At 38.0% G+C, this 17,206-nt stretch overlaps 1 protein-coding gene across 1 annotated transcript; it reads left to right on the plus strand.

The window, feature by feature from the left end:
* The first annotated feature begins 6,374 nt into the window (after positions 1-6,374).
* On the plus strand, positions 6,375-7,316 carry LOC150058047 (olfactory receptor 10J3-like). Its single transcript, XM_090339824.1, has one exon. It carries the CDS (start codon positions 6,375-6,377, stop codon positions 7,314-7,316), a length of 942 nt encoding a protein of 313 aa, XP_090195950.1.
* Positions 7,317-17,206: the final 9,890 nt, after the last annotated feature.

Raw genomic sequence — 17,206 nt, forward strand, 5'->3', positions numbered from 1 at the left:
AGTTGTTCACATGAACTTTAAAAATGATTCAATCACCAGTTGCTGGTGGCTCATGTCTAGCTACTCAGGAGTCTGAGATATGGGGACCAAGGTTCAAAACAAGCTTGGGCAGTAAAGTTTGTGAGGTTCTTACCTCCAGTTAACAACCAAAAAGCCAGAAGTGGCCTGTGATAGAATGCTAGCTTTAAGCAAAAAGTTCAGGGACAATGTCCAAGACCTGCACCAAAAGATAAAGCAAAATAAAATAAAATGATCCAGTCATGTTTATTGAGCTCTCATTACCATGAGACAATTTAGTGCAACTTTATCTTTATAGGAATATCTAAAGTTTGTATTTTCTTCCTCAGAGTCTATGAAGTCTAATTTTCTGTTTCCCTTCCTTTTAATAAAAAATCTTTTATAATTATTATTTTAACTCATAGCCTGGGCACTGTCCCTGAGCTTCTTTTGCTCAAGGCTACACTCTACCACTTGAGCCACAGTGCCACTTCTGGTTTTCTTTGGGTGGTACTGAGAAGTCTACCCCAGGGCTTCATGCATGCTGGGCGAGCACTCTACCACTGAGCAACATTCCCAGTCCTCCCTTTCTTAAAAAAAAAAAAAAAAAAAAGGCCAGGAGTTTGGCCTAGTGGTAGAGTGCTTGCCTAGCATGCGTGAAGACCCAGGTTCGATTCCTTGGTACCACATACATAGAAAAAAGGTGGAAATGATGCTGAGGCTCAAGTGGTAGAGCTCTAGCCTTGAGAAAGCCAAGGACAGTGCTTAGGCCCTGAGCTCAAGCCTAGGACTGGCAAAAAAAGTTCATTATATCCAATATGGAAAGATCACAGTTTTTCTGTCATGTACAACTCTCAAAGTTTAATGTCATCAATTAAAACTTTTAATCAATTTTGTAATGATATTGGGCAAAGGGTAGGCAAGGAGTCCAATTTCAGTTTTCTGCATATGTTTATCCAGTTCTCACAGAGCCATTTGTCAAAGAGGCTATCTTTCCTTGCAAGTATTATCAAAAATCAGTTGTCTTTAGTTGTGAGGATTTATTTCTGAGTCTTCTAGTCTGTTCTGACAGTCTGTGAGTCAATTTAGTGTCAATACCAACTTGTTTCTGTTATTAGATCTTTACAGTATAATTTGGTGTGAAAATGTGATATTTCAGCATTCTTCCCACAAAATTCCTTTGCTCTTTGAGGCCTTTTGTCTTTCCTTACAAAATTTGAGATTGCTTTTCATTTTTAAATCTCTGCTATGAATGACATTTGCTTTTTAATAGATATTTCATTAAATTTGTAGATTGTCTTTGCCCATATTATGTCAAAAGCCTCTTTTATTTCAAGCATCAGAGCATCAGGAGGTTGTGTTTGTGTGTCCATAATAGCAGAGATCCATACATGCTGAAACTCCACTTGAGAATTGGTTCTTGGAATTTTCCACACATGAAGACACATTCCACAGGATCTTAAACTTCCCACCTTTGACCCTGAAGAAGTGAACAGAAAACATGATGGATCTTAGCAAAACCAAAGCCAACTCAAGGAAGGAAAATTAGCCTTTGTGCCCCAGAGATTGTTCCTAAGAGATTAGCCAAGTCCTACTCCCAAGTGTCACTTTCAGGATTGGAAAAGGAGCTGCCTCAGTAATGAGGTCTCCAGGTACTCAGCTTGTTTGTGTTTTGTCTTCTTCCATTCATCATTTGGTGGTGGTAAATAGTATCTGGAAAACAGATGACTAGCATCTGGAACAGAAGTTTGTTTCCTTATTAAGAACATCTAATTCCCAGTGATTGTTCTGTGACTCAGAAGTTTCTTTCAGAAGGTAGATGATGAAAACTCAGAAGGATTATGCAGCTTCTATCCTTCAGGAAGACTGAGATAGTCATTATTCCCTTTCCATCTAAACAGTAAGTTTAATGTACAGCATTCTGGATAGTGTCTTGACTAGGTAACTTCTAATAAACTGTGGCTCTGCTTAGGAAGTTTAGTGACCAGCGAAAAGAAAAATTATGAACTCTTTTAGGAAAATATCAGTGTCCTACAATGTAATCTAAAACAAAGCAATTGTTTGGTTTTAAGTGATTTTTGATGAGCCTTAGCAAACTCTTGTAAACATAACTATTGGTAACTGTTTGCTATATATGCTACTGAATGTCTAGAATAGTTCACAAGTCTTCAGCTTCAGATCAACTCTCTATAAGATACAGGAAACATGATACCACCTCTTTGTATGTCAGGACAGTTGGACCTACTAGAACATATTATCAACTATCACATAGCCAGTGACAATCTAAAAGAAGAAGATTGTATTCTCTAATCAAAAAGAATACGATCATTAAGGATTTGGAAAACCATCATATTGTATGCATGATCTTAAGTTATGCTGATGATGTGATTTCATTAGCTGAATAGTGAGACATCATGTTCCTAATTTACAAGAGCACAGTAAAATGAAGAGGAAAAAAAAGAATCTGAAAAAGTAGGTAATTACGTCAAGCAATACAAAAATAAGAGACATAAAATGCTTCCATGGCCTTTAATTGGGCTTCTACTAACGTCTGTTTAGGTATCTAAGCACCATGATTGCAAAGATCATCTCTACCATTTTTCTCTTCCAAGCACTAGAATAGTACACTCTCTGACTACTGAATACATTAAACATCAGAAGTTGTTGATTCTCATGATAAGATAGGTTTTCAAGATTTAAAAAAAAATCCTATAAATTTCTGAGTTAAATAAACCAAAATATAGGGTAAGTGAAAAAAATTAGGAAATAATATGGTTATTTTCTGTTTCTAGAGAGAAGCATAATTAGTAAGCTCATTCAGGATTAGGCCAAGGACAGATCTTGTTTTACTTGTTGTGCGAATTATTAGAATGAACATAAAGGCAATAAAAACTTCAGACTTAAAATAATGTGATTATTTTGAGGTTTTTTTGTTGGCCTTTATATTCTCTGTTGGTTTTCTCTTTGCCTTTCCCTTTTTACCTTCATTTCCTAGAACCTACATGAATAGACCTATGCTTGGCACTTATTTGAATGTGTCACTGTACTTTTATTCTTTTAGAAGTTTCCACCTGTGGTATAAGTAAAACATTTCTTAGGATGTTTATAATATTGTGTTGAGTAACCGTCTGGATGAGAAATCGAACAATAGGTCTTCTGGTCAATAGAGTGGAACTGGGATTTAAAAACAATGTGCTTTAATTTCAGTGTATGGAAGTGCAATGAAACTGTGATTTGACATTAGTGGACCCCAGCTATCAACCATACACAGCAAAGACCTGGACATGACTTTGGATTTTTCCTAGCTATAGTAATTAAGTGAGCTCTTCTGATCCAAGGAAGCAGAAAATGCAGAGCATTACCATGATATAAGATTAGAATGAAACTAAAATATCTTTGACCTAATCTATGCCTACCTTTGGATAGCATTGCAGCCAAGATATAATAAACCAGTTAATATACATGTATCAGTCACACAGTTTAAAGTTCTTAAAGAGCATGAAGGTGGAGAGGAGTAGCAAAATCCAAAACCCAAGTTTAGATATCACACATCCAGGATTGTTTCCTTGAATTCCCATCTCCAATATGACTATTATATGTTGACTGTTATTCTTTATGTATTATGTTCTTCTCTCTTCTCTTGTGTTGCCCTTTGGCTAATCTCATATTGTTACAGTATCCCACTTTATTACCTGGTATATTCTATAGATGTTTACTTGCTTATTTGAAATAGAGGGGGAAAATGAAGGGAGGGGTGGGGAGAGGGAAATGGGGACAAAAATATAAGAAGGAATATCAATGTGTGAGAAGTAATGCACTTTTCATCTGGTGAATATAACTGTAACCCATCTATACATTGAAATAAAAAATTGTTTAAAGAAGAAAAATAAAAAGTAGGACAATCAATAAATATATTATTTATTAAGTACTTCCTGCATGTCATGTTTCAGGTCACATATTTCAAAGGCATTATCTCACTCATCTTCATGATAACCTGGACATATTACTAAAAGAAGCTTACAAATGAATTTGAAAATTGTGCTTAAACCTTTGGAAATGTGGTGAAGGAATTCATGAAGCAGTACTTGGCAAACAAAGAGATATTTCATAACACAATGGTAACATTAAAAAGGAAATTTGGGGTATGGCCAACTGAAATGAGGAAAATTAATTAGGAGGCAATCACAGTGTGAGAGGGGTGATGCTAGGTATGGAATTTGGGTGTTGGTAAACTGTATAAAGAAGTTTTTTTCTGAGCTTGGCATGATCTCCAGTTTTATCAGTTTTCCTAAAAATGCCTTAATAACCTCAACCTCCTTTATGGCTGAATATTACCTCATTGTACCATATTTTGTTTTTATAATAATTGATGGCAAGGTAACTAATCTGTTTCCATATCATGTATACTGTAAATAGTGCTATTATAATCATGGGTGTATCTCTCTTATATGTGATTTCAATTCTTTTGGCTATATCTAAGAGTTTCCCAGAAGGATCATATGGTAGGTCTATTTTCAGTTTTCCTGAGAACCATCTTACGGACTTTGATAGTGACTCAAATGTGGAATCTAGTTCCTAAAACAGTAACAGCATGGCATGTTTGTAAAAGAGAGACTATTCTGGGGTGAGAATTACTGGGAATTGGATATTATACATATATACTATTTGTGTATGAAAATAGTGTAATAGAAGTCATCAAAACCTGATAAAAATGGGAGTTGAGAGGAAGAGGTGTTTTCAGAAAGGATAACACAAATGGAGGGAATCCAATAACAGCATGTGATATATGTTAAAACACAACAATAAATCCACTTTTTTGAAGTAATTTGTTCTAAAAAATGCAAAAGGTGGCGGGGCGTGGTGGCTCATGCCTGTAATCCTAGCTACTCAGGAGGCTGAAATCTGATGATTGCAGTTCAAAGCCAGCCTGGCACTAAAGTCTGTGAGACTCCTATCTCCAATTAACCACTAGAAAACCAGAAGTGGTGCTGTGGCTCCAGGGGTAGGATGGTAACCTTGAACTGAAGAGCTCAGGGATGACTATCAGGCCCAGAGTTCAAGTCCCACGACTGCTGAAAAAAAAATGTAAAAGGTACAATGAGCTTCAGAAAAAGGGAAAGTTGGAGGAGAAATTTACTTTGAGATATACAGAAAGGGTTAAAAAGATATTTCATTGATTTTCATTTTTATAAGTAGAGGTAATGGTGGAATCCTAGCTAAGATACAAGGATAAATCAGCCTGGTAGAGGCCCTTGCTGCAACAGCAGTAAGACAGTAAGAACCAGCCTCTTTTTAGTGTGAACCTAACTTTGTACAGAAACAAAGTAAACAACACAAGTGATCTTTCTTGAGAAAATTAGACAAGTGTTCTTTTTTGAGAAAATAATTTTTCTCTTTGCTATCACACTAGAAAAGACCAGAGCCTTCTTGAAAGAACATTGTCAGGCTCAATGCAATCCTTTTCTTCCTGTGGCAAGAGTCAAGTAGAGAAGCTTAATAGTTACCTTGCCTGAGCCAATTATTTCTCATGATATTAGAGGGCAGTTCTGACATGGTCCATAAGAGGACTCAAGAGAAGAAGCGCTCTCTTTACTAGTCTTTCAAGATAACAGTAGATGAGGGGTGCTACGCAAGGATAACTATGATTCCAGGAATTAAACTGTATGGAGTATGTAGGACATGGGAATTAACAGTGCTGGAGAAGAGAAAGGGTATTAGTCTTAGACATATATTCTCTTTTATTAGGTCATTGTTTATTCAATTCTTGAAGTACTCATTCAAGACATATTGAGGAAGATTGAAGGCATAGTACCAAAATAAACATGAACCACTTGGACTCACTGACTTTGAGGTCCTGACTTCAATTCAGGTATGTAATAGCACGGTCGCTATTATTACTTCTGAAGGAAATGCCAATCGAAACTACAAGGAATAACTCTCAACAGTTGGATGAACATTATTTTCATAAATATATTAAAAAGTGATGAAAAATGTGGGAATGTTTGAATAACTGCTTTTAAGATACCTTAAAAATGGAAAGGTGCAACTACAATATAATCTAGAGATTTGTTTCTTGCCTCGTAATCAATACTTGGATCCAGGCAGCCATTTGCACAAGTTTCTTTCAACTTATTTCTGCTTGATCTCTCGTCTCCACATCAATCCTAAAGATCTAAAGGTAATCTGTCTGCTGTACCAAAAAGTGAATGGGGAAAAAGGAAGATGAGTAAATGGTCAACCATGTTCCTGGAGTCTGGAAACTTTGTTTAGATAAAGTCAATTTTTATTATAGGCATAGTCCATTTTGTTTTATTGTGCACACAGCACATCAGTTTGTTTGTTGTACTTTTTCAAGATTCATCCAACAAATCCCTGCAATGCCAAAGCCCAACTCCACTTTTGTGACCGAGTTCCTCTTTGAAGGTTTCTCCAGCTTCCAGTGGCAACACAGGCTGACCTTCTTTGTGGTGTTCCTGACACTGTACTTGCTGACTCTGTCTGGTAACGTCACTATTGTCACCATTATTCACCTGGATCGTCACCTGCACACTCCCATGTACTTCTTTCTGAGCATGCTCTCCATCTCAGAGACCTGCTACACTGTGACCATCATTCCACGCATGCTTTCTGGTCTCCTCAGCCCTCAGCAGACTATTTCTTTCCAGGGCTGTGCCACCCAGCTCTTCTTCTATTTAGCATTTGGCATCAACAGCTGCTTCCTGCTCACAGCCATGGGCTATGACCGCTATGTGGCCATCTGCAACCCCCTAAGATACTCAGTCATTATGGGTAAGACAGCCTGCATCTACTTGGCATCCGGGTCCCTGGGAATTGGCCTGGGCATGGCCATTGTGCAGGTAACTTCTGTGTTTAGCCTGCCCTTCTGTGATGGCTTTGTCATTTCCCACTTCTTCTGTGATGTGAGACCCCTGCTGAAGCTGTCCTGCACAGACACCACTGTCAATGAGATCATCACTTTGGTTATCAGTCTCTGTGTCCTTGTTCTGCCTATGTGCCTGGTGTTCATCTCCTATGTCCTCATCATCTCCGCCATCCTCAAGATCGCCTCTGCCGAGGGGAGGAAGAAGGCCTTTGCCACCTGTGCCTCCCACCTCACAGTGGTCATCGTCCACTATGGCTGTGCCTCCATTGTCTACCTCAAGCCAAAGTCCCAGAGTTCCGTGGGGCAGGACAGGCTCATCTCAGTGACCTATACCGTCATCACGCCCCTGCTGAACCCTGTGGTCTACAGCCTGAGGAATAAGGAGGTCAAAGATGCTGTGCGCACAGTCCTGGGGCTAAAAGTCCTCTCACCTTAATCAGGATTGTGTGTTCAGTCATTTTTTATGAGTTTCTAGATATGTATTTAACTCATGCTAAGTCTATGGTACCTTTAATTATGAGGTCAAGAAAAGCAGACTAGTTGAAATGAGTGTAAAACAAGAATCTTCCTTTTGGAAGAATTCTACTTCTTTGATTCTCTCTGGAGCAGTGAGAAACTGTATAAGCACTCATAGAAGAAGGCAGTGGATAGCTGTGTTATCATTGTACTAATTGTTTTCAAATGCACATATACAAACTTGTACAAAGCTACACACATTGTGGGAAGACTTTTAGGTATGTCATATGTTTTAAGAATTTAAACAAATACGATCGCACACACACTCCTATAGGGTTATGGAACCATCATAATCAATAGTTTTGAATATATCTAAGGAAGAAATCTTTAGTGTTGTTGAGAGGATCAGATTAAATTTTGCAATCATTCGTTTAAGTGAGGATCTACATATGCCTCTCTGCTCGAGGCTTTCTTGCGTTCTTGTTTTGATACTTGGGAAAAGTTGCACCATTACCAAGAAATCAAAATACTGGAGACATTTTGCTTATTGGATATATCTTCCCTAACTTCTTAGAAGTATGGAATCAAATGTTTGAAAAGAAATAAAGTTGAGCTGCACCTAAGATTCAGTTGCACTGTCCCCAATTCTGAGATGTCAGATTCAGAACACTCAAACCGAAAGTGAATGGGCTGAAAAATTGAATTAAAAACAGAATTAGACCACAGCATTAAAATGGATAAAGGCCACAACAGACCAAGTAAAAGCAGATCACATTTTGTAGGCAGATTTAGGCTCTCTGACATAGTGGTACAAACATACACATTAAGTTCTATAATGCTTGTTAATAAACAAAAGAAGAATCACATGTCAGTTTATGAGGACAGGCCAAAGCCAGTGGTGGTTAATTTTCAGAAGTTTTTTTAAGTCTGAATTCAAAACAGCATTTCTTATCTGCCCCTCATTGCAGGTGGAAGCCGGTGCTTAGATGATCGTTGTTCTCATCCATCCCTCCACTCATCCATCCCTCCACTCGGGCACATTCTGAGCCAAAGAGTGGGAAACCCACTCCATCCCACAGCATGGCCCTGTAAAGAGACATGACATCACTGTGAAAGTGAACAAGTTATGATCCTGATTAAAAGAGAGTTTTGTTTAAGGTTCTCATTTTTTTCAGAAATGTAAGCTTTTAGATTTGCAGAAATGATAGTGTCAATCCACTTTTGCAAGGATGGTCAAATGAAAACTCAGAAGTATTTTTTCATATATTTTTTATTGTAATTAATAGAAGGGTTACATGATATTTGCCAGATAGAAGATGCATTAATTCACATACATTGATACCCTTTCACATGTCTTGGTCCCCATTTCCCTATCCCCACCCCCACCCCTCAACTTGTTTTCCCCCCTTCCCTATCCAATTTCAAATAACCAAATACAAATATAGCCGATATATCAGGTAACAAAGTGAGATACTGTAACAATATGAGATAACCAAGGGACAGCAAAAGAGATGAGAGATAACATAGTACCTTAAGGACAACAATCATTCATTATATGGCTTTTGTTTCTATATCCTAGAGGTCCTTTCATTTAGTGTCATACTATATGGCCTTATGTATCAAGGTTTTGCTCTATTGCAAATCTCTGGTCTGAGAGCCCAAGGTTTCTACTGATTATGACAAATGAGGGAAACCATTGAGCCTATGTTCCTTTGAGTCTGGCTTACTTCACTTAATATGAGGAGGCAGTTGAATTTTGATGGTTAATTTTATACCCTGCTACCCTTCCAAAGTTTTGAATCAGCTCAAGATGCTTGGGAGTGGAGTCTATAGGATTCTTTAAATACAGAATCATGTCATCTACAAAGAGGGAAAGTTTTACTTCCTCTTTCCCTATTTGGATCCCCTTTATGCTTGCTTCTTGCCTTATTGCACCGGCTAGGAATTCTAATACTATCTTAAAGAGGAGTGGAGAGAGTGGGCATCCTTGTCTCCTTTCTGATTTTAGTGGGAATGGCTTTAGCTTTTCGCCATTAAGTATACTAGCTGTGGGTTTGTCATACACAGCTTTTATTATACTGAAGAATGTTCCATGGATTCCTAGTTTCTCCAGAGCTTTTAACATAAAGGGGTGTTGGATCTTGTCAAATGCCTTTTCTGCATCTATTGAGACAATCATGTGATTTTTGTCCTTGCTCCTGTTGATGTGTTGAATTATATTAATTGATTTGCACATGTTGAACCAGCTTTGCCTCCCTGTGATGAATCCAGTTTGATCATAGTGTATAATTTTTTTTGATGAGTTGTTGTAGACGGTTGGCCAGTATTTTGTTGAGAAGTTTTGCATCGATGTTCATCAAAGGAATAGGTCTATAGTTCTCTTTCTTTGATGAATCTCTGTCTGGTTTGGGGATGAGGGTTATACTGGCTTCATAGAATGAGTTTGGTAAAGAACCTTCATTTTCAATTTCTTTGAAGAGCTTGAGGAGTATTGGTGTGAACTCTGCTTTGAAGACTTTATAGAATTCAGCTGTGAATACATCTGGCCCTGGGCTTTTCTTAGGTGGAAGGTCTCTTATTGCCATTTCTATTTCAGTACTTGAAATAGGCCTGTTGAGTTGGGTTAGTTCTTCTTGGTTCAGTGTGGGTATGTTAATATTGGCTACGAATACATCCATTTCTTCTAGATTCTCAAATTTGTTGGTGTAAAGTTTTGAGAAGTATTCCCTCATGATACTCTGGATCTTGGTAATTTCTGTCATAATATTACCATTTTTGTCTGTGATTTTGTTTATTTCTCTATGCTCCTTTCTTTTTTTGGTAAGATTTGCTAAGGGTTTGTCAATTTTGTTAATTCTTTCAAAGAACCAACTCCTTGTTTTGTTGATTCTTTCTATAGTTTTTTTTGGATTCCAATTCATTTAATTCTGCTTTGATTTTAATAATTTGCTTCTTTCTAGTGGGATTAGGGTTGATTTGTTGCTCTTTTTCCAGGAGCTTAAGGTGACACATTAAATTGTTGGTTTGCGATTTTTCCAATTTGTTATTGTAGGCACTCAGAACTATAAATTTTCCTCTAACTACTGCCTTTTCTGTGTCCCAAAGGAGTTGGTATTTTGTGTGTTCCTTTTTGTTAAATTTCATAAACTGTTAGATTTCTGTTCTGATCTCTTTGATGACCCATTAGTGATTCAACAATGTGTTGTTCAATCTCCATGACTTACAGGGTTTTCGTTGGTGGAGATGGGTGTTTAGTTCCAATTTGATGCCCTTGTGGTCTGAGAGAGTGGAGGGAATAATTTCAGTGTTTCTGAATCTGTCCAGGTTTGTTTTATGGCCAAAAATGTGGTCTATTTTGGAAAATGTTCCATGTGCTGCTGAAAAAAAACATATATTGTGTTGTTGCTGGGTGGAATAATCTGCAGATGTCTGTTAGATCAAGTTGGTCTATACAGTTGTTCAATTCTAAGGATTCTCTGTTGAGTTTTTGCCTTGTTGATCTGTCCATAAGTGAGAGTGGTGTCTTAAAGTCACCAGCAATCACTGTGTTTCGATCTATGTATGGTTTCAGCGAAAGTAAAGTTTGCTTGATGAAGTTCGGCACTCCGGGATTAGGTGTGTGGATATTTAAGATGGTTATGTCCTCCTGGAGGAAAGATCCCTTTAGTAGTATATAGTAACCTTCTTTGTCTTTTCTCACTAATTTTAGTTTGAAGTCTATTTTATCTGATATGAGAATAGCAACTCCAGCCTGTTTATGGGGGCCGTTAGTTTGATAGAGTTTATTCCAACCACTCACTTTCAAAAAATGTTTGCTTTTTTGGGTAAGATGTGTCTCTTGAAGACAGCAGAACGATGGATCCAACTACATAATCTATGCCATTTAATTGGAGAGTTAAGTCCATTGATATTGAGAGTCAGGATTGAGAAATATTTATTAGTTCCTGCCATTTTTACAAGGTTTCATTAGGGCCAGTGTCTTGATAATTTTTGTGGTACTTAGATGTTACGAGTTTTAGGTGCCATGTCTCTCTCTGTATTACATTTGTGTTGGTTTTCTATGTGTAGAACACCTTTGAGAATTTTCTGTAATGTTGGTTTTGTTGCTACATAATGTTGCAGCTTTTTCTTGGAATAGAATGTTTTTATTGTTCCCTCAGTTATGAATGAGAGCTTAGCAGGGTACAGTATTCTTGGTTGGTAGTTATTTGACTTCAGGACATGACATATATCCTTCCAATCTCTTCTTGCTTGCATGGTCTCTGCTGAGAAATCTAGGGTTATTCTGACTGGTTTGCCTTTATAGGTGATTGTTCTCTTCTCCCTGGCTGCTTTTAGGATCCTATCTTTGGTCACTATTGATCCAGTTCGGATTATAATGTGGCAGTGGGATGTCCTTTTCTGGTCAGGTCTGTTTGGGGTTCTAAAAGCTTCTTGTATCTGGATGGGCCTGCCCTTCTGAATATTTGGGAAGTACGCTGAGATGGATAATTCCTTGAAGTATATTTCCAATACCATTGACCTCTTTCTCCAGACCCTCCGCAATACCAATTAGCCTTAAATTAGGCTTCCTAATTGTATCTTGGACCTCCTGTAGCGTTTTTTCATATTTCCTAGATTTGTATTGACTCATTTTCTCTTCTTTCTCTATAACAACTAAATTATTTTCAACCTCAGAAATTCTCTCTTCTGCATTGTCTACCCTACTATCAAAGCTATCTACTTTATTCTTCATCTCCCTTGCTTCTAATTGCTCATGTTTGATGCCTTAAATCTCTTGTTTTAGATCATGTATGGATTTCTTTAGCTCCTTGATTTCCATTTGAGTGGTTTGCTCAGCAGCTTTATTCTCTTTGGACATTTGTTGGAGTTCAGTCACCTTTTGTTTGTGAATTCTATGAATTCGTCCATTTTTCTTTGAAAAACCTTTATTATGGCCTCCTTTATGGCTTCCCCTTTTTCACATATCACCTTGTTTATGGTTTCCTCTTGTTTAGCTGTAGCTTCCTCCCTTATCTCTTTCTTTATGTTTTCACATTTTTCATTAATGATGTTTATCAATTGCATTTGTAGAGCACTTGGAAGACTCTCCTCTAGATTTGCCACTGATTGTTCCATTGCCTGTTTGTGTTGGGTGGGAGATGCTATTCCTTTATTTGACATTTTTCTTGAGTTTCTTGTTCTGCCCATTTGAAAATGGGAGCAAGATTAATACTAAACAAGATTATAATTTTTCAGATATAACCAACCTAGACCTTTTTAGTTGGCTGACAATAGATGTTCGCTCTTTTAGATTGGAAATATCACTCTCTCTTTCTTTTTGTGCACTTACATACAAATCTAATACAATCACAGATGACCAATTTATGACTAAAACAATAAGCCCCTCAATCCAATCTCTGTTGTATTTAAGTCCCTCTGGACCTAGAGCATAATTGAACACCTAGATACACAGCATTGCTCAACAACCATCAAATGTAGATCCATGCATTATAAGAGTGGAAGGATGAACAGAGGACCAGAGATAGAAAAATAATATGAAAGATGACAAGGGAGGTAGGAAAAGGATACTGCAGGAGTGTAAGATTATTATAGTAATGAAGAAAAGGTATCATGTAAGGATAACTGACCTAATGTGATAGACAGGTAGAATATTTGAGTAGAAAGTTTAGATGAACTTAGATAAAACGTATGAAAATAAGAAGAGTAATAAGAAGAATATATAGAGAAAAGAGGGAGGTAGATATAGGAGATTTCAATGATACAAATTTTAAAAAGAAACAAAACAACAACAAAATAAAACAAAACAGAACACACACACACACACACCAAAAAACAAAAACAAAAACAAAAACAACAACAAAAAGAAAAGGTGGGGGGAGATTCCTCACTGTTCTGAGTTCTTACCCAAGAGATACTAGGGTTGAGAAAGAGGAGTTTAAAAAGCAGGTGACTGTATCAATATGGATATCATTTTTATTCAGACTGTACCCAGAGCTGTCACTGTGTTTCTAGGAACGACCACAGTAACAGGATTGCGGGAAAAGAGAGGAGAAAAAAAAAAGGAATGAATCATAACATTAGAAAAAAAGGTGTAGGTTAAATGGCAAAGAAAAATAAGAACATCTAAGAAAGCAAATGAAATGGGGTAGAAGAAAAAAAAGGGTATTCTTCAAGGTTTTGGGGGGGCAGGATAGCAAACTTGTGTCTCCACTAAATTCGGGATCTAAACACTTCACAAAGTCTTTTTCTCTTGTGATTTGGCTTTGCGGTTTTTTGGATGAGTTTGCTTGTTTGGTAGAACAAAGCTGAAAGATCCGCGGGCAGCTTTGTTTACCAGGTCTGCGGTGGGCGCAGGGGGATGGACTTCAGCAGCACTGGGGTGGATTTCCAGCTAAGGGATCTCTGGGAAATCCTTTGCCAGTTAGAAAGATGGCATTGTCAGCGACACCTCTCAGGCTCCAATTGCTTTGGCCTGGGTAGTTGCCAGCAGTCAAGATGGTGCTGCTCTCAGCTGGAGGGGGAGGGGCTCCCTCCCAATGCCATCCCGTGAGCAGAAGTGGAAACTTCTTGGAGCTACTCACAAATTGCTGGATTCTCCGGTTCCATGAAGCTGGCAGGTCCGTGCACGGCCGGGTATCGGCTCTGGGCTCGTGCAGGCTCTGTGTTCCTCTGTCTGCGGTGCCGAGAAGCGAAGTCTCTGCTCTGATTCAGAAGAGCCTCTGAGAAGTATTTTTTTTTCCAGAAGTTCTTTCAACTCCATTTCAAAGATGTTGAATAAATAAATGCCAGAAACACCTGTCCTCACTGCAGATGAATTTGGTGGATACTATCCACTGCCATATTGCCTCTTCAGGATCCACACATGTATAGGCCCAGAGGCTAGGAGAACCAGGGATCTCAGCAAGTCTTCCTCAAGAATTCCTTCCAAGGTTGCTGGGGTTTTTTTTTTCTGTTGTTTGTTTGTTTCATGCTCTCTTTTCTGTGACAGTTTGTTGCCAGTGATTTGTCTTGAGAAAATTTTGTGTAGCTCTGAGGGCCACATGTCTCAGGTGAGGAATCTGAGGAAAGTGTTGCTGACTGCACCTCATTTCAGTTGGTTTTCCCACCTACTTCCTTCTTCGTGTACAGATGTAATGCTGAAAGCACTCCAGAATAATGTGTCTGTACTCAAGATTGTGTCCTAGTCCCTCTCTTGAGTTCCCTGTACAGTCTGAGAACTTTATCTATAACACAAAAATTGATATAAGACATCTGATTAAATGTTTATTATATATTTTGTGTATGAAAGTAAGGCCTTCACCATTTGAGGTTCCAAAAGAAAAGATGTAGCTAGGCTTCTTGAGCTATACTTAGTGTGATGCAATTTGGTCGTGAAGATCACAGGTTCCTTTTTTTAAGGACTGATTTTTTTTAAATCTGTATTTTCTCAGAATTCATAAAAATATCTTTCTTTCTGGTATAGTGGATTTATTTCTTTTCCAGTACTTGACCTCGAACCCAAACTTTGCACTGGGTGGCATGTTTTCTACCACTAGATTAAACCCTTAATGCAAGAGATATTTTGTTTGTTTGTCTTCTGAAGGTTGTGCCTGAGCAGTTTCATCATCCAGTGCTAATATACTGTAGAGAATTTTTCCCACTGACAGAAATTTGTTAACCATCCACAAAAATAGAGCCTGAGAGTTGGCCTCTGCCTTTCCAATTTCAAAAACGGAAAAAGAATAAAAAAATGAGACCTATTCAGGAAATGTCCGTGCTGTGAAAGGTTTGGGTGGCAACCTTGTGAGAGATGGACTCAATAAGTCACTGTGCAGATCAGGAAAAATGCCCTAGGGGCAAAGAGAACTCCATACTCTGGGGTATTTAAGGGACCCAGGTGCAGGTGAATCTTCTTTGCCCAACAGAATCCTCACATAAAGTGTCACATGGGTGATCTAGGGCTCATCACTTACTAATAAATGAGAAGAGTGACTAATCATAGCCTTCCTTATGACTCAATCTCCAAACATCCTCAATCTCCAAAGATTAACCAGGTCAATCTTTGCCCTGAGTCTCCTGGAGGCAGCATGTGGAATTTGTGTCTTTCATGGGACACAAGTAGGTAACCTCTGTCTTGATTTCCAGAAAAGCCACCATTCATGAGAATCCATGAGCACTTGTACTGACTAATATGGAAGAGCTAAGTTGCTTGGTATTCAAGCCTAGACCAGAATATAGGTCTACAGATAAATTGAAAGTGTCAGACCAGGCCAAATGAGTAGACTAAAGATGACTTTTTTTTCATTGTCTCTATAATATACTCATTCTCTGGCACAGATAGAAAATATTATGCACAAACATACATATTCTAGTAAAGACTTCTTTATGAATAGCAAGTCCTGCAGATCCACACAATATTGGGGTCCTGTTTGTGTATCCTATGTTCTGCCTGGAATAGAATATGAATGACAAGCAAAAAGGACAAAAAGCAAATGCAGGCACAGGTGTGACACAAGCTTGGAATTTAGATACACAAAAGAGCCCATCAAAGGCAGTGAACAGTGTGTGCAGTATGTAACACCACAGGTGTTCCCACTGCTTTCAGGAAGCCTGTTAGTATCTGTGCCTGGATAAGCATGGCCTGGATCGTGACAGTGTGACGAGTGACCCTTGTCTGCACTGAAGGGAGCCCAGAGACCACCTTGTCCAGCCCCCTTTTTATTCTAGTCATAATGAATGAGAATCTTAGCCCCTGGAAAGTAAGCTAACCCAATTCTGCATTTAGTGAGTAGCAGTTAATCAACTGACAAACGCTTACATATTTTTAGACTATAGGTACCTATTAAAATCTATTTTAGCTATAGAAAAGTGAGGTAGAATCCATTTGAGGAAGAAACCAAACTGAAGTAAAAAGTCTAAAATAAATATAGATATCAGGTGACAGAGCATGTATTAAATTAAAATTCTGAAAGTTCATGCAACAGAATTCAGCAACATAACTAATAAGCTGATACCTTCAAAAAGTTGGACCTGAAGGTGGGCAATTTAATATAGCCATTTATATGCACCATGCATCTTGATTAGAATCACCCCTTCCAACATTCTTCCCACACCACCACGTAGCTAATCCCCCAATCCCCACCCATCTCATCAAACTTCCTAGTTCCATTTTCAGATATTTACAATGGGGTTTATGATTGCATTTACCTGGAAATTCTCTTTCTATTCATCCAATCCCAATCCCTTCCCATTAGTCTACACGCACGTGCGCACGCGCACACACACACACACACACACACACACACGCACACACACACACATCCAGACATGTTGTTTCAGTTTCCTAACATTTATTTAGTTAAACTGCCTATTAATTAATATTTATAAAGCCTCTGGACATATAGTGACTAGTTCTTTGTGTATATAGGAGTGCAGGTACTTTACTGTGTCTGGACTTGCAGTCTTTCAGATAAACTTCTAAAAGCAGTATCACTGAATCCTAAGGGAGTTAGTTCTATTTTTAATTATTTGAAAATTTCCATGCTGACTTACTTAGTGGTTGCACTAATTCACATTCACACTGTCTTTCAAGTTTCCCCTTTCCCTCCATTCTCACCAGAATTTGTTGCTAACTAGAATGAGATGGAATCTGAATGGTGTTTTCATTTGTATTTCCTTTGTGGCTAAGGATGCCCAGCATTTCTTCATGTTTTATTGGCTATTTGTACTTGTACTTCTTTCTCTTAGATGTGTCTGTTTACCTCTTTTGCTCATGTACTAATTGGATTATTGATTCTTTGGGGAGTACATTTTTTTAAATTTTTTGATCTTTAAGTTGTATAAAGGAAGTGCCACCTAACAAACAAGTTATAGAACCAGTGCATTTTG

This window comes from Megascapheus bottae, chromosome 10 (assembly GCF_031878675.1).
Source record: "Megascapheus bottae isolate mThoBot1 chromosome 10, mThoBot2.hap1, whole genome shotgun sequence".
Classification (NCBI taxonomy): Eukaryota; Metazoa; Chordata; class Mammalia; order Rodentia; family Geomyidae; genus Megascapheus; species Megascapheus bottae.